Source organism: Artemia sp. Qi Xiang Cuo, chromosome 3 (genome assembly GCF_049724085.1).
Source record: "Artemia sp. Qi Xiang Cuo chromosome 3, ASM4972408v1, whole genome shotgun sequence".
Classification (NCBI taxonomy): Eukaryota; Metazoa; Arthropoda; class Branchiopoda; order Anostraca; family Artemiidae; genus Artemia; species Artemia sp. Qi Xiang Cuo.
In genome coordinates, this window is record NC_142796.1 from 36050004 (window position 1) to 36074366 (window position 24363).

At 36.9% G+C, this 24363-nt stretch overlaps 1 protein-coding gene across 1 annotated transcript in view; it reads right to left on the minus strand.

The window, feature by feature from the left end:
• The window catches only part of LOC148954052 (WD repeat-containing protein 36), a 95867-nt gene that overhangs the window by 19767 nt on the left and 51737 nt on the right, over positions 1-24363 (minus strand). Inside the window, exons 6-10 of the mRNA XM_089085767.1 lie at positions 19611-19919; positions 18862-19132; positions 15833-15990; positions 3693-3816; positions 704-869 (exon numbers count right to left, since the gene is read on the minus strand). Coding sequence (XP_088941893.1) covers positions 704-869; positions 3693-3816; positions 15833-15990; positions 18862-19132; positions 19611-19919 — 1028 coding nt within the window. The remainder of the gene's footprint in view (positions 1-703; positions 870-3692; positions 3817-15832; positions 15991-18861; positions 19133-19610; positions 19920-24363) is intronic.

Sequence of the window (24363 nt, forward strand, 5' to 3'; positions counted from 1 at the left end):
TTTGTTCTTAATTCTAGTTTTACCAACGGTAGAAATTATGGACGACAGGTATGAAAAAAAAAAAAAGAGTGGACAAAATACCAGGGAAAAAATATTTTATCCTGACACAAAAATACACCACTTATTCCCCCCTCCTTCCCAAAAAAAGAGGAAGAAAGAGATAAAAATCCTTTTCTTGGAAGTTCAAATCAACCCCCTAGCCACGAACACTTTTATACAACCAGTTAACTGTGTAATGAAAAATACTTGCTTGGCATCAAGTACCCATTGCATAACTTCACACAATTCTCTTCAGAGCTGAAGATTAGGGATTGGCTATGAGTGACCCACATAGTCAGTTAAATAGGTAGCCTATAGATAGTAATATAATAGTAATGTAATATAATAGTAATGTAATAGATAGCCTATTACATGAATTTTCATTTTAACAGGTGTTTCTGAGTAAAGAGTAATAGAGCTAGGTCACAAAATTTGAAATTCCCTTAAAACTAATTTGATTATTTATTCTTCATCAGGTTACTTTCTTATTGCAATTATAAAAAAAAAGATGTTCTTTTTAGCATAATTTTCAGTCTTGTCAACCCAGTTTCTAATCATTTTCTGCTTTTTCTTGAAGATTAACGCTAATTACAATGACAAAACGGATACTGAAACTTCTTTTGGAGTCCATTAAAAGTGTTTTAGAAATAAAATAAAAAAGCACCTTTCACGTTGGAGTAATAGTCCAGTAGGTAGAGCATTAAGTGTTACGGATCCTAAGAGCTCCCCCTTCTTAAACCTCCAAAAACTGACATCCCCGTCGGTACCAGCAGATACGACGACGTGATTCACACCATCCACCTCAACACCAACAACACATCCATTGTGAGCTGAAACAACAAAGGTTATTCACCATGACTTGCAGAGTTATCTTCCCAATATATTTGCCAAAGTTGTCAGTATATAGAGAAATTATGCTACAAACTTGGCAAGGGCCAAAACAATACAATAGAAAAAACGAAACAAAATTAGAAGTAAGCACTAACTGACCAGAAACAAAAGACATATTCATTAACGGCACATGGAACGAAGACAAAACTTTAATGATTGATTGATAGAAGATAAAAGTTTTATGTGTTCGTCCGAGGCTGTAAAAATCGGAGGGAATGGTAAGATACCCTAAGGCCGCGGCCCCAAAGGGAGACCATGCAAGATTTATTTAACGTAGAAATGTAGTATGTTAAAAGTTTCAAAAAAAAAGAAAACTGTGATTGCATCTGCAGCCAAAGCTTTTTTCATTTCAAACTTTTTTTCTGCTTGCTCTTCTGATAAATTTGCCTCTCCCATGTTCAAGCATGGACCTCATCGAAGAAAATTCCCCCGCATGTGCTTGGTAATACCTGACGTTTATGCAACATAAAAATGCAGAATAGGTAGTAACTTTTAAAAAATGTAAAAAAAAAGGTGAGAAACCTAATTTTGGACAGAGAGCTATACTAAGAATATATCAAACATGAGATCAACATACTAAAGCATTGTTTCAAACTTTTTTTTTTCAGAGCCTAAGGGACTACTACGGAACACTACAGTTCCTTTAGGTAGATTAAATAAAAAAAAACAAGTTTTTTTACTGAAAGTAAGGAGCGACATTAAAACTTAAAACGAACAGAAATTATTTCGTATATGAAAGGGGCTGTCCCCTCCTCAACGCCTCGCTCTTTACGCTAAAGTTTTTTATTGTTTTAAAAAATAAAGTCGTGAGACAGAGTCAAACTTTAGCGTAAAGAGCGAGGCGTTGAGGAGGGGACAGCCCCTTTCATATACGGAATAATTTCTGTTCGTTTTAAGTTTTAATGTCACTCCTTACTTTCAGTTTAAAAAACTTGTTTTTTTTTATTTAATTTCTGATCGTTTTTTATTTAATGTAGCTTTTATTTTGGCTAACCGTCATTGAATAAGTAAACAAAATTTGCATAAAAATGTTACTTTTCTTTTACTTTTCTTTTTCTTTTGCAAATTTTTTCACTTGTAGGGGATGTTTCCCCCCCTCTTTAAAAAATTGGGTAAATTTTCTCAGGCTCGTAGCCTTTGATGAGTAATACTAAACTTAATAAAATTTATATATTTAGAATCAGCATGATAAACACATTCTTTTGATACATTTATTGACATCAAAATTTTTAAAAGTTTTTAAAAGTTTCGATTACTATTGAGCCGTATCGCTTGTTTTTTTATAGTTTTTTTTTTATAACGCATATGTTATTACGTATATGAGGGGGTTATCCCCTTATTCAATAACACGGTCTTTAATTTAAAAGTTTAAAAAAAAATTGATTAAAGAACCTCTGAATCACAAAGGCTGGTTAATTAGAATAGATAGCTCTTTTGAAAGCACTAAAAAAAACTGTAGCGTAAAGAGCGAGGTATTGATTTGGGGGAGAGAACCCCCTCACATACGTTATAATTTCTGTTCGTTTTAAGTTCTAATGCTGCTTCTTACTTTCAGTTGAAAAAACTTGTTTTTTTTAATTTAATTTCTGATCGTTTTTTAAATAATGCTTGGAAATCCAGCGCCCCCTTCATAGAAATGTCCCTTACCCCAAAGAAACATCCTCCACGGAAAGTTTCTCCAGAGTAACCCCATCCTCTAGCCCCCTCCAGAAAAAAATCCTTCCTGAAAATGTCTGTATACTTCCCAATAATCAATAAATAATGCTGGCAAGTCCGGCGCCCCCTTCATGGCAAATTCCCTTCCCCCATGAAAACTTCCTTGATGGACAGACCCCCCAACATAACCCCCGACCCACCCTTCCCTCCCACTACCAGAAAAAAAAACCTCCTGAAAACGTCTGTATACTTCCCGATAACCAATACTATATGTTAACATTGGGTAAAGTTCATAACTTTTAGCCCTCCCCCTGGGGACTTCGGGGGATTAAGTCATCCTAAAAGACATATTTATCATATTTTCGACCATGCTGAATAAAATGGCTATCTCAAAATTTTGATCGGGTGACTTTGGGAAAAAAAGCGTGGGAGGGGGCCTAGTTGCCCTCCATTTTTTTTGGTCACTTAAAAAGGGCACTAGAACTTTTAATTTCCGTTCCAATGAACCCTCCTACGATATTCTAGGACCACTGGGTCGATACGATCACCCCTGGGAAAAAAAAAAAAAAAATAAAAAATAAACACGCATCCGCGATCTTTCTTCTGGCAAAAAATGCAAAATTCCACATTTTTGCAGATAGTAGCATGAAATCTTTACAGTAGTGTTCTCTGATACGCTAAAGATGATGGTGCGATTTTCATCAAGGTTCTATAACTTTTAGGGGGTCTTTCCCCCTTTTTTTGAAAATCAGCCAAATTTTCTCAGGCGCGTAACTTTTGATGGGTAGTACTAAACTTGATGAAAGTTATATATTTGAAATCAGCATTGAAATATGATTCTTTTGATGTATCTATTGGTATCAAAACCCGTTTCCTAGAGTTTAGGTTACCATTGAGCCGGATCGCTCCTTACTTACAGTTCGCTATCACCGAACTGTTTGATATTTCAAAGAAGTGAACAATAATCAATAATGAATGCGAAATACACAGAAATGTCGAAGATTTATTTTGCCTGCAGTCAGAACGGAAAGAGCTTCAAAATGATTTAAGCCTTTGGCACTCATACAATATGTTAAAAAAAAAAGACAAAATATAGAAATCCTTACCTCTATCAGCTTTTAACTTAGAGTAAGTAAGCCTGTGTATACCCGATTGAATATTAAATCTGTCCAAATGACCAGAGTCTGTTCCAATAAAAACAAAGTTACCACAAGCACTTAAGGAAACACTCTAAAAAAAGAGATCAAATAAGTTAGACGCCCGTGAAATTAAGACTACAAAAGCAATACACTCTTTTCGTAGCCATCATAAAACGAAAGTATATAATACGAAAATTTGTTCATCAGACAATCATACTGCTACCCATTACACCCATTATTCAAAAAAAACGACACGTTAACACAATTAACCTTAACAAAAGAAAATAAAAAGAGGGAATGAAAAAGCATCAAGAAAAGAGCTTTCACTTAACCATATAAAACCGAGATAAGACGCAGTATACGGTTTTTGCCCCCTTTTTTCACAAATACTCCAATAATTATATTAAGAAGGCATATTCTCAATGAACCAATTTGACAAAACTAAACCCCGACATCTATATCTGGGCTGATTATGAAAGTCAACATTCACCTAAAATAGCATTCACTTTCGTAGGATATGGCGTGGATAAAGCCTGAAAAATGATTGGATGGAAGAGAGGCGTAAGCGCAGGAAATACATCCAGGGCCAAACAAAAAAGGAACTACGAACTATTAGTGGTAATAAGTTATGATAAAAATTATTGGGTGGAAGAGAAGCGTAAGCACAGGAAATACATCCAGGGCCAAACCAAAAAAGGAACTACGAGCTATTAGTGGTAATAAGTTATGATAAAAATGATTGGATCGAAGAGAGGCGTAAGCACAGGAAATACATCCAGGGCCAAACCAAAAAAGGAACTACGAGGTATTAGTGGTAATAAGTTATGATAAAAATGATTGGATGGAAGAGAGGCGTAAGCACAGGAAATACATCCAGGGCCAAACAAAAAAGGGAACTACGAGCTATTAGTAGTAATAAGTTATGATAAAAATTCACGAGACGACTATACATAATCATGTTATTATCTTGAAAATTTGAAGTTCGGAACTAAGGTCCTAAATATTCATAATTCAGTCTGCTTACAGTTTATTTGCTTCTTTATATTTTTAGCACGATTTGTTGAAATAACTTTATATGATTTTGACCGGCTATTATTCTACCCTACAGTTTATGTTACACCACAAGAAGTAAACACACACATCAGTTAAGACCTATTTCGATCACACCGAACTTTGCTAAAGTTGCAGAATCTTTCATATATCGTGAACTTCTTACGCAAATTTCACCGTCACTTGACCCCTTCTAGTACGGTTGCTTGAAGGGATTCAGCACGTCTGTTTATTTAGTACAGCTTTATCACCTAGTAGTTGAATGGTTGGAGTTAGGAAGCTCTTTTGTCGATTTGCTTCTGGTAGACAACCGAAAAGCATTTGATTTGATTAAGCACCCTCTTGCCGGCCAGAATATCAAGTCAATAGGTGCCCGTAAACGCATTCTCCAATTGGTAGTTGATTTTTTACGTCACAGGTATCAAATAGTGTACGCCCTTTTTCCCGGTGATATTGAATCGGAAAGGGTGGAAATTACATGTGGTGCCCAACAAGGTACCAAATTAGCAGCTCTTCTTTTTCCTGGTAGTTATCAACTACGTCCTTTCTGGCTTCGACGATCGCTTTAAATTCGTCGATGATTTGTCTGCGCTTCTTAACAGGGGCGTCGTTTGGGGGTGGCAATGGGGAGGCAGTTGCTCCCCCAATAATGTGAAGAAAAAAAATTATTATACATCCCATGCCCTTTTACTGGACCTTTGATCCGGATATGGACCTCTCTTGCCCCCCCCCCAATAAAAATGCTGGAGATTCGCCCCTGCTTCTTAAATACTACGTAAAGGATTCGCAAGCTGTAGCCCAGTTTGACCCAAATTTTTTTCGATCAGTTTAAATCACAGTTTACTGCTAATTGTCTTCACATTAACGAGAATAAATCAAAGCTTTTGAGGTTTAACCAACTTAAACGCGATTTTACCTGTCCCACGACTTTGTTCCCTTCTGCTTCGTGTGCGACTATCTTCGCCGTCAGCTTTAGCGTGGACTTTCCGTTCTCTATTCACGCACAAGAGCTGGTAAAGATGGGACATTATGCTATGTGGACACGAGTGGCAATGCGCCCCCTAGGTTTTATCAACTGAAAACGGCGTACCTCACTTTTATTCGACCCATCCTTGAATATGCATGTCCCGTCAAGGGCCCGCAAATTCATCACATAGATTATTTAAGTAATGATTTGGAGGGGACCCAGAAACGAGCTGTAAAGGTCATTCTTTGTGACAAATATGTTGATTACAGCTCCGCTCTGAAGTCACTTGAAATACCAAGCCTTCGTGATCGCCGTTTTCAGCTGATGATTCGTTTTGGCCAGTTTTATTGTCTAGTCCTGTACATCGGAAAAAATTACCATTTGAAATGCCTGTCCGCGCAAATTCCAGAAGCAAGTGCTTTTAATAAAATGTAGTGAAGTGTTTTTCATGTAAAAAACAGCGCCTTTTAGTACATTTTTTTAATGTGTCTATGACAGCTGTTTTCATTAAACTGATTCTGATTCTAAACGATTCTTCATATGCAAATTGTTTTAGTTAATACGTGGTTGCATAAGTGTTAGTTCTTACGTGTGCATCTGCGGAAGCTACACTCTTGAAGTTGTACATACCACTGGTCGTAACTTTCTAAGACGCAATTAACTAAAGCTACAATAAATACTTACCCAAACATACACAATGTAATCTAAACTGTAATAATAGCGTCTGGAGATTCAAGAATAAGCAACTTCGACTGACGGATAAGTACCTTAATTCTATCACAATTTTCTATTTTAAAAACACCGTAATACTACCAAGCAATGATATAATGACGTGCGACAATTTCCTCTCTCAATCGCAACACTTTTTCTTAGACCCCGAAGCCGCACCGAAAAGTCGGCGGCGCGCCGCCGAAAAAAAACGATGGCGCGCCGCCGAGCTAGCATCAGCGCGCTGAGGCCGCCGCTGATTCTATCGGCGGCGGCGTCACTAATACGCCACCGTTTTTTTTTGTTTTTTTCCCTATTTTTTTGATTATCGATATCGACCTCTGGGCTTCAACCGTCATACCAGCTAATCTATTTCTTAAAGATAAATACTGTCATCTCGGGCTCGCCATGTATATCGGTTCGTAGGAAGAAGAAGAAGAAATTTTTCTTGAAACAAAAATTTTACCTTCCACTTTAAAAATCTGTTCATTTTTTTTCTGATTTTTCGGATGAAAAGAGGTAGGTAAAAGAGCATTAGGCGATTCAGGATATTATTATAGGCAGCGCAATCGCGCTGCCTAAGTAAAGAACAATGTTGGCACAATGTACTTTGTTTTTCATACCAGGGGAATTCGTATCGAAGGAGTTGTCGTAAAAACTTCGAAAAGGGCTCATTCGATTGCAAATTGGAATAGCTAGTGCCCTTTTTAATAGTCGAAAGTGATCGGAAGGCAGATAACACCCCTTCCACGCCCACCATTTCCCCAAACACATCCAATCAAAACTTTAAGATAGCCATTTTGTTCAGAGTAACTGATTTCCAGAGAGAAAATATGTTTTTGAGAAGGTTACTCCCCCACAACCCTTAGGGCAGGGGTTTTAAGTTATGACCTAGGGTGTATTTAAGAACGATGTTGGCAAAATGTATTATTTATTATTTTTTTCCTTTAGACCAGGACACTTCATACCGAAGAAGTTGTCGTAGGAACTTCGAAAAGGGCTCATTCAATTGGAAATTGGAGTGGCTTGTGCCCTTTTTAATAGTCGAAAATGATTGAAGGCAACTTACACCCCTTCCACGACCACCATTTCCCTAAGCACATCCAATCAAAATTTTGAGACAGCCATTTTGTTTAACGTCGTTGAAAGTTCTGAAAATTGGGTCTTATAAGATAACAATCACCATCACATCCCTTAGGGTAAGGATTTCAATTTATGCTTTGGAGGTATATACGATATTCAAAAAAAACATTTTCATAGACACCCAAAAACGGATCATTCGTTCAGAAATTGAAAAGCCGAGTGCTCTTTGTAATAATCGAAAGTGATTGAAAGGCTTGAAATTTTCAAACAGTTCGTGGTAACGAACTGTAAGTAAGGAGCGACCTGGCTCAATGGTAACCAAAACTCTAAATAACGGGATTTTGATACCAATAGATACATCAAGAGAATCAGATTTTAATTCTGATTTCAGAAATATAGGTTTCATCGAGTTTAATTTTATCCATCAAAAGCTACGCGCCTGAGAAAATTTGGCTGATTTTCGAAAAAAGGGGGAAAGACCCCCTAAAATTTATAGAAGCTTAATGAAAATCACACCATCATGTTCAGCGTATTAGAGAACCCTACTGTAGAGGTTTCAAGCTCCTATCTACAAAAATGTGGAATTTTCTATTTTTTGCCAGAAGAAAGATCACGGATGCGTGTTCGTTACTCGGGAAAATATTTCCGTGGAGGATGTTTCTTTGGGGTAAGGGACATTTCTATGAAGGGGGCGCTGGATTTCCAAGCATTATTTAAAAAACGATCAGAAATTAAATAAAAAAAAACAAGTTTTTTTTAACTGAAAGTAAGAAGCAACATTAGAACTTAAAACGAACAGAAATTATTACGTATATGAGGGGGGTCTCCCCCAAGTCAAAACCTCGCTCTCTACACCACAGTTTTTTTTTAATGCTTTCAAAAGAGCTATCTATTCTATTTAAATGGCCTTTGTGATTCACGGTTTTGTGAATAAATTTTTTTTATAACTTTTAACTTAAAGAGCGTGGTATTGACTAAGGGGAGAAGCCCCTCATATACGTAATAACATATATGTAATAAAAAAAAACAATAAAAAAAAACAAGCAATACGGCTCAAAAGTAAGTCAAGCTTTAAAAAACGGAATTTTGATGTCAATAAGTGTATCAAAAGAAGGAGCTTATAATGCTGATTCTAAATACATAAATTTCATTAAGTTTAGTATTACTCATCAAAGGCTACGAGCCTGAGAAAATTTACCTGATTTTTTAAAGAGGGGGGAAACATCCACTACAAGTGAAAGAATTTGAATGAAAATCACACCGTCAGAATTCAGCGTATCAGAAAACCCTTTTACATAGGTTTCAAGCTCATATCTGCAAAAATCTACAACGTTTGTATTTTTTGCCAGAAGAAAAATATACGAATATAGAAGTTCGTTACGTAAGTTAATTTGTAAATTACGTCAGAACCAAATTTAGAGACAGCCATTTAGCAAAAGAAAAGTAAAATTTGTATGCAAATTTTGTTTACTTATTCAATGACGGTGAGCCAAAATCAAAGCTGCATTAACTAAAAAACGATCAGAAATTAAATAAAAAAACACGTTTTTTAAACTGAAAGTAAGGAGCGACATCAAAACTTAAAACGAACAGAAATTATTCCGCATATGAAAGGGGCTGTCCCCTCCTCAACGCCTCGCTCTTTACGCTAAAGTTGGACTCTGTCTCACAACTTTATTTTATAAAACAATAAAAAACTTTAGCGTAAAGAGCGAGGCGTTGAGGAGGGGACAGCCCCTTTCATATACGGAATAATTTCTGTTCGTTTTAAGTTTTAATATCGCTCCTTACTTTCAGTTTGAAAAACTTGTTTTTTTTTATTTAATTATAGTAAAGATCGATGTGGGTATAATGTATCATTTTTTTGTTGTTGTTGTTGTTTAGACCAGGGCACTTCGTATCGAAGGAGGTGTCGTAGGAACTTCGAAAAGCACCCGTTCGATTGAAAATAGAAAGGGCTGATGTCCTTTTTAATAGTCGAAAGTGATTGGAGGTAAACTAATCCCCCTCCCACGCCACCCTCCCATTTGCCTTTATGTTTAAAAAGTAAATGTTGCCTTAAGATTAAATCAAAATGCACTATATTAATGCTAATTCCCAATAAGTCATCTCAGCAGTATCCCAAGATCGACTGGGGGTATTATTTTCAAACTTTTGGGGCTACTTCTGCTCTTCCAATTTAACCAAATCCAAATAGCGTAAGTGTATTCAAACTATCAAAGAAAGTAAACAGATTTTTTTGCGAATGGTATCAAGTTTTCCATTTCAGGTCAACTAGAGGAGGTATGAAACTAAATTAAACACTACTATTTGTGTCCAGATTTTTAAAAGGGTCTGTTGTTAAAGATTTTTTAAAAGGGTCTATGTTGTTAAAAATTGCTGAAAATTTTTGTCCATCATACAAATAGCAGGTCAAACTATAAATTCTTAAAAAAGCGAAGAGATTTAAAGTATTATTTTTTTTCTCTGGAAATACTTTGTTAACATGAAACAAACAGAAATTAGTAAGAGAACTTTTTCCACAAAAGTTTTCAACAAAAATACAAATGAACGTGCATTGTCAGTTTAATATACATATATTGATATTTAGTAATCAAAATCTTAATATTATTCGATTTATTAAAGTTATAAAAGTAAAAACATTTATATTTTTTCAGTAAAGTGCAAATTATGTTCTGGGATGGCATAGGGCTTTTGAGCCCAACTTGTGTTAATTTCTGCTCGTTTTGAGTTTGACTCGGTTATTTATTATCATTTCTGTTCGTTTTGGGTTTCATTTATTTATCGATGCTGATTTGTGGTAGTTTTCCGCTTGGTAGATTATTTGATTTTAGTTTTGCTCATTTTTTGTTTAATGGAGTTCTTCACTTTTCTTTGAAAAACTTATTTTTTGGAAATTCTTTTTTTTTATAGTTAATCTGGAAAAGAGCTAGAGCTAGTATAGAAATATATCTATAGAAATGAATTACATTTTTTTTTTTTGCACAGTAAGCAGAGCACACTTAAGTTGAAGCAGCCTTACACTTTGACTTGAAACTTCATAACTTGACCACTTCTTTCAGAAAAGAATTTTGGAGGGTTATTCCGTGTTGATAAGAAAAGAGGGTAAAGGTGCAGTTTAGTTCCCCCTGTAGTGTAGGGCGCAGGAGCCCTATGGTAAAGGTGAAGGTTAGTTCTCCTTTATAAAAACAACTTATTTCAGCGGATACAAAGAAGAAGCCCATTTGCGGCATTCTTAGGGACCCCAAGGTCCAATGCTAGTATCAGATCCCGCAAGTGGCAGTTTACGCTCTTCAAGTTTTGGCTGTACCGGCCACAAGTGCCCCAGCTAAACGGCTTTTTTAGCACGACAGGACTGATAGTGACTGCAAAAAGATCAATGGCTCCAGGCAGATTGAACTAATTCACTTTTGTTTCATCAATCGTAACTGAAGTGATATACCCGCTGATTTTAAATTTTTGTTAAGCCATGGTATCTAACTTGTATACAGTTTTTTTTTATGTTGTTATTTGTTTTTTTCACTTCCTTTTCGTATGTATTAGATGAACTAGGAGATGTTTGAACTTCAAACTTTGAAAGTTATACACACATTAGCCCAAATCATTAACAAGAAGAAAATGACTAAACACGGGCTTTTTTACTAATAATGCGATGTTAAACATTAACACAACATAGGTTACCCAGGGTCTAGTGGCTAAAAATGAGAATTCTACTTGGTCTGATTGACGGGGAACATAAACACTTTCCGCACGGCCCAACAAATTCCTGTTTTGTCATATTGTTCTTGTATGTTTTTAGCCAACCATTTAAAAATCCTTACTAAAATCAAGTTGAGGTTGAACGTGCTTGGTGAAGTTTGATTTTTATTATTATTTTTAATCAGAAAAATCAGCGCGCCGTGGCGCGCCGCTGGTCAAAAATCGGCGGCGCGCCGCCAAAAAAATTTCGGCACGCCTGAAGGCGCGCCGCCGCCGATACTAAATCACACATTCGTCGCCGTCATGTCGGCGCGGCGTGGCTTTGGGGACTAATTTTTCTTAGAAAAATACATAGAAAAACTCAGACTAAAAAAGGAGCATTCTCCCACGGTTCTGAAAATGCAACAGCTTGTGATTTCGGTTAAGAATCTCTTTTCATTTTCTGCACCTGAGACTGACACAGAAGAATTACTTGAAACGTGATACCTAAACTTTAATTGTTTTCTCACATCTAAATAAATCCCTGACTGCTCTTTGCTCCTTTTTGTTGGCGACATAGAAAGCTGGTCCAGGGCGAAACCAAAGGTGCTCAAACTAGACCCCGGCACCACGCCGGCGGATCGATTGAACGCCGTCAACGAGAGGCCCGGTTGACCGCCGCCGAAGTATCGCTACGCCCCCGGCGTGGCGGCGTTCGGCTGACTTTGAATTAATTTTGTGGCAATTCTTTATTGCGTCAACCACAAAGTCGGAGCTTTTCTTTTCTCGTGTGGTTAAGTATTTTGATTTTCCTGATTAGAAATCAAGCAGGGCTTGCATTATCCCCGAATTTTTGGGGATTTCCCCAAAAATCTACGTGTCACCCCAAAAAAAGATTTGGTTCCCCGAATCTCCGAAAATCACCCAATCACGGTGTCACCTCTAGTAATTTATCACTAGTGACTATCCCTGCCAAATATTACTTCGCATACCATAATTCTTCACTACTCTCTTGTTCGTTAATTTTCGTCTCTTGTGTTACTTTGCATAACAACCACAACAGACACAACACAATTGCAATATACACGGTTCTTCATATGTTGACAGAAGTATCGTCTTAATGAAATGAGATTAAATTATGAGATTAACATTTCGAATGCAGTTTCCCAACATCATTCGTAGTTGAGAATTTTATTTTTAAAATGAACCAGAACGCATACACTATACAAGTTCATTTGGATTTTGAAATTGATAGTCAACAGATAGTTGCAACAGCCGAATCGTAAGTTTGCAGAATTTTGTTTTCTTTTGCTATTTTTTAATACATTTTCTTAATGTTTAATACACAATTGTTAAACGCCTGATAGATTAAAGAAAATACAATCTTCTTTCTGAAAAATTTTTACCGAATTTCTCTTTATTGAAAGCAGAGATACCAAAAAGTAAATATTTTTTAATTTAAAGCACAGATTGGTTCCTATCAAAGTGGTATCCAGAAGGGGGGGGGTGTTAGGGAATTGTCATATTTAAATGAAAATACCTCGTTTTTTTATGGTATGGAGGCATGCCAAAAAGTTTTTTTTTGTTTAATTTAAAGCGGAGACGGTAATGTATCAAGGCAGTATCCAAAGGGGGGAAGGGTAGGGGGGCTTTCATTTTAAATAAAAATACCTCGATTTTTTTAATGAAGGCAGGGATGCCAAAAAAGTTATTTATTTTCTCAATTTAAAGCAGAGAGGGTATACTATCCAGAGCGGGGGGTAGGGGGCTATCTTTTTTAAATGATAATACCTTGATTTTTGTTTTTTATTGAAAGCAAGGATGCCAAAAAGTTTTTTTTTTTAATTTTAAGCGGAATCGGAAGAAAATGATATCAAATTCCCTGGAAAACCATAGAAATACTTTGATAGACTCAGGGCCCCCCATTGGGATTTGTTTATTGTCTTGGGTATTTTTGGATTTCTCATAGGCTACTGGCCTAATTTGGCTTTTGTGTGTGCTCCCTTTTAACTAGATTCCTTGGATCTTATTGAATGCCACGGCGAATCTATGACTCAGTTTTCCAATAATTTGAGGCATATCTGAATAATTTCGACATTTTTGTTGTTGTTATTTTACCCCTTTACTTATTCCCTCAATTTTTTTCCAAGGAACACTGAGCTGTTTAACGTTATTTCACGTATTTGTTTGGACCATATAGTGACCTAGTTAACTATTAAGTAAATTATTGCTTTAATGTAAAGCTGAGACGGTATCCTATCAAGGTGGTATCCAGATGAGGGGAGGGGGGTTGGGATTTATCATATTTAAACGATAATCCTTCGAACTTTTCTTTATTGAAAGCAGGGATGCAAAAAAGTTAATTCTTTTTTTTTTATTTAAAGTAGAGACGGTATCCTATCAAGGTGGTATCCCGAGGGGGGTTAGGGGTTAGGAAGATATTATATTTAAATGATAATATCTCAATTTTGTATTCGATTGACTTGAAAGCAGGGATGCGAAAGTTTTTTTTTTATTTAAAGCAGAGACGGTATCCTATTAAAGTGGTATCCAGAGGGAAGGGAGTTATCATGTGTAAATGATAATACCTCCAATTTTTTTTATTGAAAGCAGGGATGCCAATTTTTTTTTTTTTTACATTTAAAGCAGAGACGGTATCCTATCAAGATAATATCCAGAGGGGGGAGTAGGAAGTTATCATGTTTAAATGATAGTACCTCTATTTTTTTTTTTTTTTTTTTATTGAAAGCAGGGACGCCAAAAAGTTCTTAATTTTTTAATTTAAGATAGAGACGGTATCCTATCAAGGTGGTATCCAGGGTGGGGGGTTAGGGAGGTACTATATTTAAATAATAATGATAAATATATTCAAATGATAATATATTTAGATGATAAACAACATTGGTCGCGCCGGCGGCGCGCCGCAGACATCTCACCCGCAGCGACACGAAGAAATCATTGACAGCGGCACGAAAAAATCATCGGCGGTGCACCGGTGGCACGCTGCCGCTGCTATTTTTGGCCTCGCCGCCCTTCCCTTATCGGCGCGGCGCCGGGATCTAGTTCAAACACATTCAATGTTTAGGATGAGGAGTTAGAGACGTGTGAAAATTAGTTTATATTTTATTGGATTTACGGAATCACAAATATTCTTGAATTTTTTCTCGCTTAGGTGTTAAACATAACTCTAAAAAAAAGAAAACTCTAAAACGGAAACTCGAAAAAAAGAGCTTTGATAAATATTCTTACATCAAAAGAATTGGCTTTTTATGGTGATTACAAAAATATATATAAAATAATGTGAGTTTAATGTTACCCATCAAAGGTACGAGCCTACGAAAAAGTCCCTAGTTTTCGAAAGAGGGAAACAACCCTAAAAAGAAAGAAATCTCAATGAAAATCACACCGTCAGATTCTACATATTATAGACCACAACTATTATTTCAAGCTCCTATCAACAAAACGCGAATTTTGTATTATTTTTTGCCAGAAGAAAGATCACGGATGTGTGTTTTACTTATTTTTTTTCCAGGGGTGATCGCATTGAATCAATAGCCCTAGGTGACCGAGAGAGGGTTCGCTGGAATGAAAAGTTCTAGTGCCCTTTTTAAGTGACCAAAATCATTACCTGGGAGGGGGGGATTTCCTGGCATGGTCAAAAATTAAATTTTAGAAAATAAGTTTTTTCAACTAATACGTGGTAAGGAACAGCGTTAAAAATTAAAACGATCTGAAATTATTACGCATATGAAGGGAACTGTCTCCGCCTCAATCCCCCGCTCGTTGCACTAAAGTTTTTTAGCACTTTAAAAATGATTTTTTTAAAAGGACCCTTTTGTTTCAGGAGTCACTCTTAAAGCATTGGGACAATAAGTCAAACTTTAGTGTAAAAAGCGACGAATCGAGGAGGGAGCAGCAATATTCATATACAGAATAATTTCTGTTCGTTCTAAGTTTTAGTGCTGCTCCATGTTTTCAGTTGGAAAAAGCTTTTGTTTGCTTTTTAATTAGAGCACAGGCTGAGAAACAATGCGCTAAGGACACAATACAACCATGCTGTTTTGGATCTTTGGTGTTCTTATTTTGTAAATATCGGATATAGTTGTTCTCTTTTGAGATTTTCTTTTATGATTCATATCCGTTTCCTACGCTAAAAAAGAAATTAAAGCTTAAACTGAAAATAAGAGTAATAAGAACAAAAACACAATTTTACACCATTTTATAGCCTCGAAACATCTTAGTTTTGAAAACATCCTAGATAGATTTTATTTTACAACTAGAGGCCTAAAGTTTCACAAATATTAAAAGATTCTTCATTCTCTGCAGAGACTATGTTTTAAAAAAAATGAATTTTTGCATTAATTTCAAGGGATATCAAATGCAGGCTCTTTTATAATTTCTTACTAAAGTAGAGGCCAATCAAGTGCCAATTCAGAGAAGACAAAGCATTTTTTGTTTAAACAGAACTGGTAGGAGAAGAAGCATACCCGCAGGAAAAATATTCAGATCCCAAATATAGCCAGAGACCACAAGCTGCACCTGGCAGTCTGGAAAACGGCGTATATAGATCCGTTACATAATTCTTTATAAAAAAAATGAGACCAATAAAGCTCCAACTTACAGTAGATATGGCATGTTTCAGGGTAGCTTCTTGTTTAAATCGCTGGTGTCTCAGTTTGTGGTCTCCCATGCGTGAGCAATCATAGTGCCAAGTACTCACTGTACTTAACCCTGAATGACAGGCAGCAATACTGTCCCATTCCTTTTGCCGTGTCGGCTCTGTAAAACCAAATATTATCTTACATCGTACAATTGGTAAATGTCTGTAATCTGTAAATCTAGACTAAACACGATTATACAAAACCCTTTTATTTCTATGAATTAGTACATCAAAAGGTGTAAAACTAACTAAAATGCAAGCAGATGGCAGAGCATGAGACTCTCAATCACCGGGTAACGGGTTTGAGCCCGACGTTAGGTTTTCCAGTCAATAAAAAGTGAAACACTGAAAACATATTTCTTTTTGAGTAAAATTTGCATTTGTGGAGAAAAAAAAATTAACATCAGATTATTTTACATGCAGCAGACGAGTAGAGTTCAATTACAGGACAGGGAGGAGGATTTTCTCGCATATAAATGGGTATTTTCAAATTTAGGGCTCTAGTAAGTTTAATCTATTTTGTCTCACACCAGAGGATCAATTTGAAAATTCCGGAGACTGTTTTGATAGAGGGAGGGGGGAAGGTGACATAAATATTTTGGAGAGGGTAGGAGGGCACACCCACCCTTCTTCAATCCTCATAAAAAAGTATTAGATCCTCTAATACAAACTTCTTCAATCCTCTAATACAAGGTATTAGAACTATGGAAATCGGGACGGATTTTTTATGTGGTTGTAGTTTATCCCTCATAGGTTCTGCTGAGGAATTCCTGGAGCTATTCAAAAAGTAGTTTGATGAGTTTGATGATGATAATAAACCTTTGTTCGTCGCGGGATGATTATAGTCTAAATCTTAACAAGCGAATACATATCCTGAAGTTAGTGAATTTCTGAATATTATATCTCTACTAGTGAATTTGTCCTTGGATTACAGCTAGCTCCGAGCCGTTTACTGATAATATCTTTTGTACTATTAGCATGATCGGTTCGTAAGTATGACATGAATGGATAGACTGACTTTCTTGAAGATAGTGAACTTGGTCTGAGTAGGAAGTGTTGTTTATGGTATAATAAAATGGGTGATATAATGAAGACCAATTCTAACACATTGAAGCAGTCAGTTTAAACCAACATACCCGTTAAACCTTGGACTTCTAGAAGATCGGTGACTATGATAATAACGAACGTATACCGAAGGGAGGTAAAGAAAATATAAGCAAATTCACAAATGGTTTCGAAAAGCTGAAATACGGTAGAAATCCCACGAAGACTTGCAAAATAAACAACTCGGTAATCCACTCAACATAATATTCTGCTACTTTCGCAACTATTGCAAAAATTCTACCGGTTTAAGGGCCCTTTGCTGTGTAAGAAGAGCCCTTTGTTCAGTTGTTTTCTGATACTGAAGGGAGGTAAGAGAACGTATACTGAAAGGGGGCACAGAAAATATAAACAAATTGACAAATTACTTCCAGAAACAGAAACAGAAATCCTGCGGAGACTTGCAAAATAATCAACTCGGTAATCCTTCAGCACAATATTATGTTACTTTCGTAACTATGGGAAACATCCTACCGGTTCAGGAGCCCCTTGCTATGAAGAAGAGCCCTTTGTTCAGTTTTACCTCTGCTTCTTCCTGTTTGCATCCAGTAAATATTGAGGAGCTCCGGAAGACAGGAATGACACCGCATGTAGTGATTATTTTCGCTGAAAGTTTTAAAGCATACATTTCCAATCAGATCATCTGGTGTACCTATTTAAAAAGTCCATAAAATATGACATCAAGATTGTTTCAAGTACGCTAAATTTATACTATTATTTCAAAATTGCGATAAGAATTTCTTCCATAATTTTAGACTTATTTCTCTTCTTCCAATGTTACCTAGTGCTTGAGAAGATGATTAACGCTAGAACGGTTTATTTTCTGGAGTGACGGTAACTTCCAAACACAACTCAGTTTAGATTTACGAAAGAATTATGTCTGCGGACCATGCTGTGTATATTCGTTGAAGGTCGTAAACGATGGTCTGGATGCTAATGAAGGAGTGGCTTCAATTTTCCTTGGTATTATGAAAAGTTTTGATTCGACTGATTATGGTATTTTGCTTGCAAAACCTGATAAAAAAAACTCGAGGGACCTTTTAGGACCTTTTAAGGTGAGCGTTGTTGCTGCCATATCGGGTACAAGAAGGCTGAATATGACCTTTTATACGGGTCTGCGCCCAGGCGAACGATGCTTCTAATATTTATTAACGTGGAGCTATGGAGGGTTGGTCATTTTACCTGACTTTTTCTGTAAGTGAACTTTATAAGTTGATTATAGTACTATTTGCAGATCATGTACATTTTAAAGTGGCAGCAAAGACAGAACAGCAACTTATAGAGAAGATCATCATGGGTATGAGCCAAATTGAGAAATGGACAAGACCTAATAAAATGACGCTAAATAACACCAAATTACAATTTATAGTTTACGGAAGAAGTCCCAATTACTATCCGTGGGTTAGTGGACTAAGGCTCGGTGATACTTCAATTGATCGACTAAAGTTTGTGGAATTCCTTGGCGTCTTAATAAACAAATGACTGAGATACAAACACAAAATAGAGCTGTTATGTAGTAAAGTTGGAAAGAATTCTGGAACTATAAAAAAGTTAAATAAGTTTTTTCCCAGTGATGTAAGAAGGTCTACCGTATTGACAGACAAATTCATAAGTTTGAACTGGACTTGTAAGGAGTTTCAGAAATTAATATTCAAGGCGTGGGAAACATGAAATTAGGTGTAACAGAATTGGACAGAGAGAAAAAGAGAAAGAGAGAGAGAGAGAGAGAGAGATGGAGAGAGAGGGAGAGGGGGAGAGAGAGAGAGAGAGAGAGAGAGAGAGAGTGAGAGAGAGAGAGAGAGAGAGAGATATAGAGAGAGAGAGAGAGATATAGAGAGAGAGAGAGAGAGAGAGAGAGAGATAGAGAGAGCGATGGGAGGGATACAAACCCGAATCAAACTTCGTGATAGGAGGGAGCTTTCCGGGATCATGTCTTATCCCCACCCTTTTCGCCTTTTTTCTATTCCAAGATGCTTGTCCCAGATTCCTATTGAGAACATCTGCTACAGTTGAAAAAGCCCGTAAAGTAGAATCTTGACCAGCACTCAAGATCATCTCATTAGAAGTCTTGTGGAATCTGATATAAGTAGGAGGTTCACTGTGGCCCTCTCGGAGCTTCAACTGACGCGCTCCTCCGTCAGCTTCGTCAAAAATCCACATCTAAAAAGAAATGAAGTCGTCACTGTAAAAAAAACTAGGACAGTCTCTCACCAAACTTAACCCCCCCCATTTTGGTTTAATAAGTAATAATTAAAAGCATTATCTGAGCTTTAGCTACCGTATGTAACCAGAGTCTGTTTAGAAAGATCCCTTTTACACATTATTCCTCCAAAATAGTAGGAATCTATAGCTAAATAGTAAGACGGAAAACATACCCACTATACATTTTGTGTGTATTTGATTTTAAGTTAAAAAAGGGAGGGGGAAGTCCATAGAGTTATTGTCGGTTCAGGAACATCAGGTATTGAAGAGTTTTAAGCCTTACACCTACCCCACCCACCAACAAAGCACTTGTGTTTAATTTTTCGTTTTAAATTTTTGAATTGTTTTTTAAACGTTAAATGAAACCTTACATATGACTTCCCTGTCTACTTTAAATTCATTTAAATTTTCTACTGGAAACAAAATGAAAACATACCTTTAAAGCATTGTCAGGCGATGAAGTAACCATGATTGGTTCGTTAGGAAGACACTGCATACCAGTAACAGGGCCTCGATGTCCATCCCTCACTTGAGTGACAATTTTTCTCTCTTCCAGATCCCAAATCGCCATATGTCCTTCCGTACTACCACTGACCATTATTGACGGGCCATCAGTTCGGAACGTGAGACTCGTGATATAGCCCCAATCTTGACTGAATTTCATGATGGTTTCATCAAATTTGATGTTATGAATATAGATGTCTCCGTTAGCAAGTCCTATGCCAACCACATCAACAGCCGGGCTCTAAAAGAAGAAAAACAAACGTTTCGATAACATATTCTACAAATCCTTATTTTGAATACTGTTTCAGGAAGAAGAAAACACAGCAGGATTTCAAAAATATGCTATACAAAATTTGAGGGAATCCCTAAATTCAAATTCATTTAATTCAAAAACAAGACATAGCTCTCGTGGGCAAAGCCCAAATATGATGTCTCTTAGTCATAATTAGCAAAATAAAGTTGTCTGATAAAACTTCGCCAGGATAAATAAACTAAAGGATAAAAACACTTGAGATTGAGGATAAAATTGTCTGATAAAACTTCGTCAGAATAAAATAAACTAAACAACAAAACACTAGAGATCATTATAATATTTCACAAAGCTTGGCACAAAGCTTTTACTGTAGCACATGGTGTTACAGTGAACTGGGGTTAGTTTCAGAACCTTCTCAGCCACTTCTCTGGGGGGCCGAGATCTTATAGGGACAAAATGTAGGGGAAGGAATGATCGGTAGATGGGATGTTGAAGGAGGGAGGAGCCAAATCTTTGGCATAATTATCCTCGGCGGGAAGAAAGGGATTCAAGTTTAAATTCCTTGAGGTAAAAGGAGTGAGGTAGAGGGGAACCGCCATAAATGATTTGCAGTGATCTCTTCTGAACTCGTTCTGTTTTATCAGCTTCATCCTGGGTAAGGGCAAAGTGCCAAATTGGACAAGCCTATTCAACTAAGGGGCGGATGAAAGTGTGAAATATTAGTTTCAGCTTGTCCTTAGGAACTCGAAATTTTTTCAGTGTTTTTAGCATTTGGATTGCGCTATTAGCTTTTTTTACAATTGTCTTTGCATTCTCCCTCCACGAGAGGTCAGAAGAAATCACCACACCAAGTAAAGTTATTTTAAGGCTTATTAGCTCGGAAGCGATAGGAGGTTCGAAAGACGGTTTAGTATTCTGAAGAAAAGAAAATGTCGTGACCGAGCATTTGTCTTTATTCACGACCATGTTTAGTTCAGTCGCCTCTGAGGTAATTTGGTCGATGAAACCAGCAGCATTGCTCTTCGAATCCTTAGAAACTATTTCCGTTAAGGACAAGTCGTCAACGTATTTTCATCTGTCCTCCAGCTCAGCAGCCATTTCATTTATCATGAGGAGGAAGCCCAGCGGCCCGATCACAGTTCCTTGTGAAATTCCACAAAAAAACTGGCAGAGAAGTGGAAAATTGGTCTTTATACTTCACAGTTTGCTCTCTATTTGTTAAGAAGCTCTTGATGATTTTAATAATAAAGCTGGGCATAATTTTTCCCGTCATTTTTTCTAAAAGGATTCGATGATCAACAAAGTCAAATGCTTTTCTGATATCAGATGCAATTAAATTCATCTATTTTCCAGGTTGACTTAGGAGTTTAAAAATATAACAAAGCAAATTAACAAGGTGATGAGCTGTCAAACATTTAGGGATGTTACCAAATTGCTTTCGATCAGTTACTTTCAAAAGATGTTTATTCAGCCATGCGGCAACAAAGCTTTCGTATATTCTGCTAAAAACTGACGCAACTGTGATCGGCCGGACACCAGAGAAATCATTAGCTGCTCCTTTCTTTGAAATGGGAGTAATAAACCCATTCTTCTATTTCTTTGGAAAATATCCTGTTTTTGTTACATGATAATGATAATTCTTTAGCAAATGCTTTCATGAGAGCAACTGGAATGTCAAAAGGGGCAACGGAAGTTCTGTTTAACGAAGAGAATTTACGGATTATAATTGCCGATGAAATATCAGCAATTAAATTATCATCTGAAGGAGTAGTTAAACTTACTGGAGGATCCTCGGGTGGAAGAGGGGGGTAAGACTGCACAATTGAAGCAAAATGGGCATTTAAATCATTCGCAGTTTTTTCTAGAGGCTCCTCCTTCATGAAGTCAGCCGGTTGAGAACTTTTGCCAGTCAGACTTTTTACTTTACTGAAAAACTGCGACGATTTGGACTCCAAAAGATGGTCAACTTCATTTTCATAGTAATTTGCTTGTGCCTTTTTGATTTTCCATTTTATTTGGTTTTCCAACTGTTTTTCTTGATTCACTTAACCTTTTCGTATTAGGTGCAATTTATGTTTTATTAGTTGCTTTATTTTTGAATTTACGTATGGTTTATCACTAGAACAGAATTTAGTCTTACGTTCGGGAAAGCACTCGAGAAATTTTGAATTTACCTTATCATGGAATTCTTCTACTTGGGAATCCAAGTCTTTAGCTGAAGAGACCGCCACCCAGTTTTCTCCCGTTATCCAGTCACCGATTTGCAGTAGTCCATGGTCAGTGATCGGCCTTGAAGTAACTTCGGTTACTGAATATTGACTGTTTACTTTTTCCAAGGGGTTCCACTGTAACATATAATGATAACTTCCACCACGTGGTGCTAGTTTACTTGGATTCTGGTAATATTCCGAAAGATTTGTCAGGATTACATCCAGAGAAGTATTGCCCTTAGTTGTTGGGAAATCAACTGGGGTTTTAAGGTTAAGTGACCTGGCCAGCGATTTGCTATCGAGTTTGTAAGCATCTCCTAGCATTAATGTTCCAAAATAGGGTTGAATTCTCTGAACGTAATTTGTTGATTCCTGAAGCTTCTCCCAAAAAGCTTTTCTTGCTGCAGCTGGCTGACCAGGTGAATAATAGAAAACGCACACCGCTATGGCAGAGAGTGACCTAGGGAGTCGCTTATATTGGGCGTTTTACCAAAAAAATTACTAAATATCATAAAGAAAAGGTATAATTAAAATTTGAGGTTTAAAATATTCGTGCACGAGTGTCATAATTCCTCCTCCTTTTTTTCCCAAGAGGATGGTTATCATGCCGAAATTTAATAAAAGAAGAAAAGTCAAGAACCCTCAATAAATTAAGATCGTCCAGGTGGACCTCGGAAACACAGATAATGGAAGAGCCAAGCATTTGAGCTGTAGTCTGAAGTTCCGTAAATTTATCTAGATTTAAACTTTCGACGTCGCTGTAAAGGAAAGGAGGAAATACGCAACGTTTGTCGTGAAACTCCCGGGAAAAGGGTTTATTTTGGAATTTCTTGCCCCCTATCGCGAATGGGGCAGCAAGAGGATTATCTAAATTGAAGTCACCAACAATTTTTTCATTCTGCAGGGAAAGGGGAGGGGGAACAGAATACGGATGGGGCTGGTTGTTGAATGGTTGTTGATGAAAATGGATAGGTGGGGGAGGAGGAGGGAGGGTTGTCTAAGAGGCTCCTGAGATGTGTCATAGGAGGGGTGGTGTACTGAAAAGGGTTGCTGGATTCCCCAGGAAGGTGGACCTGCGTTTGAACCCAAGAGTGTCCCCTCTTTCCTAGACCCCAAGAGGGTTTGTTTTGGATTTTCTGACGTCACGCTTACAGCATTCATTTCGCGTTGGTTATCTTGGGCGGCTGGCTGGGTACCAATTTCATGACCGCTTGGGATTTGATCCAGCGGAAACCGGTTTTGAAACTAATTTATCTGTATCTTCAGAGAATCGATTGTTGTTGTTTTTTTCGTCGACTAAAATGTCTACCTTAGGGCATTCTTGCATACCAATCGCAAGCTTTTCAGAAACAGACCTGACTTCATTGTCAAGCTTATTGATAACAGGATCACGGGCTGAAAGTTCATTCTCAAGGGTAGAGCATTTATTTCTTAACGCTGAAATTTCTCGTATATATTCTCCACAATCGACACGGGGAGTTTTCTGCTTTATGCTGGGCCTAGTTATTGTCTTTGCTTGGGGATTGGAGGACCTGGGAGTAACTATAGGCGTATTTTTCGCAAGAGATCTAGGGCTTGCTTTTTGCGTAAGTTTGCCAGAAAGTTTTTCATCACTTGTAATTCAAGGGGAAGTGGGAAAATCACAGTTTAAGCAAAGCCATTTCTCTAACTTCTCTCTAAAACCAAGAGTAATCTTTGCACATTTGGGGTGCCACCATTGGTTGTATTTAGTGCACTGAACTGTTCCACTGGTTGGTGGGTTTCTACATTCAGGACAATAATATTTAGGCATTATTAGAAGGGAAAGTATTGCTTCTGATTGACGGGAAGATCTGCCCCTCTCCTGCTCGCCAATTAGGGTCACGTTAATGTCTTATTAAATCACTTTACGTCTACACTCTTTGAATGCTCAAAATTAATAATATTTCTTAATCTCTTGCTGCACTCAGTTTCGCTTGTTGCGCAATCCAATTAGATTCAAAGTTCAATCCAGTTTATGTCCTCAGGGAATATCAAGAATCTAGGTCAAGTTTACCAAAAGTCCACTGTTATTTATTCCTAACTTAATCTTTTAAATGATCTCTTAAAATCACCCTCTTTTCAGAACTATCTTAAAATTAATTTTCTCTTCGACACAATTTTAATACATTTAGGCCCAATCTAAATTATTTTTCATTAATACTAGGACCTTTTTTGAATGGTGCTATTATTTTTAAATACGA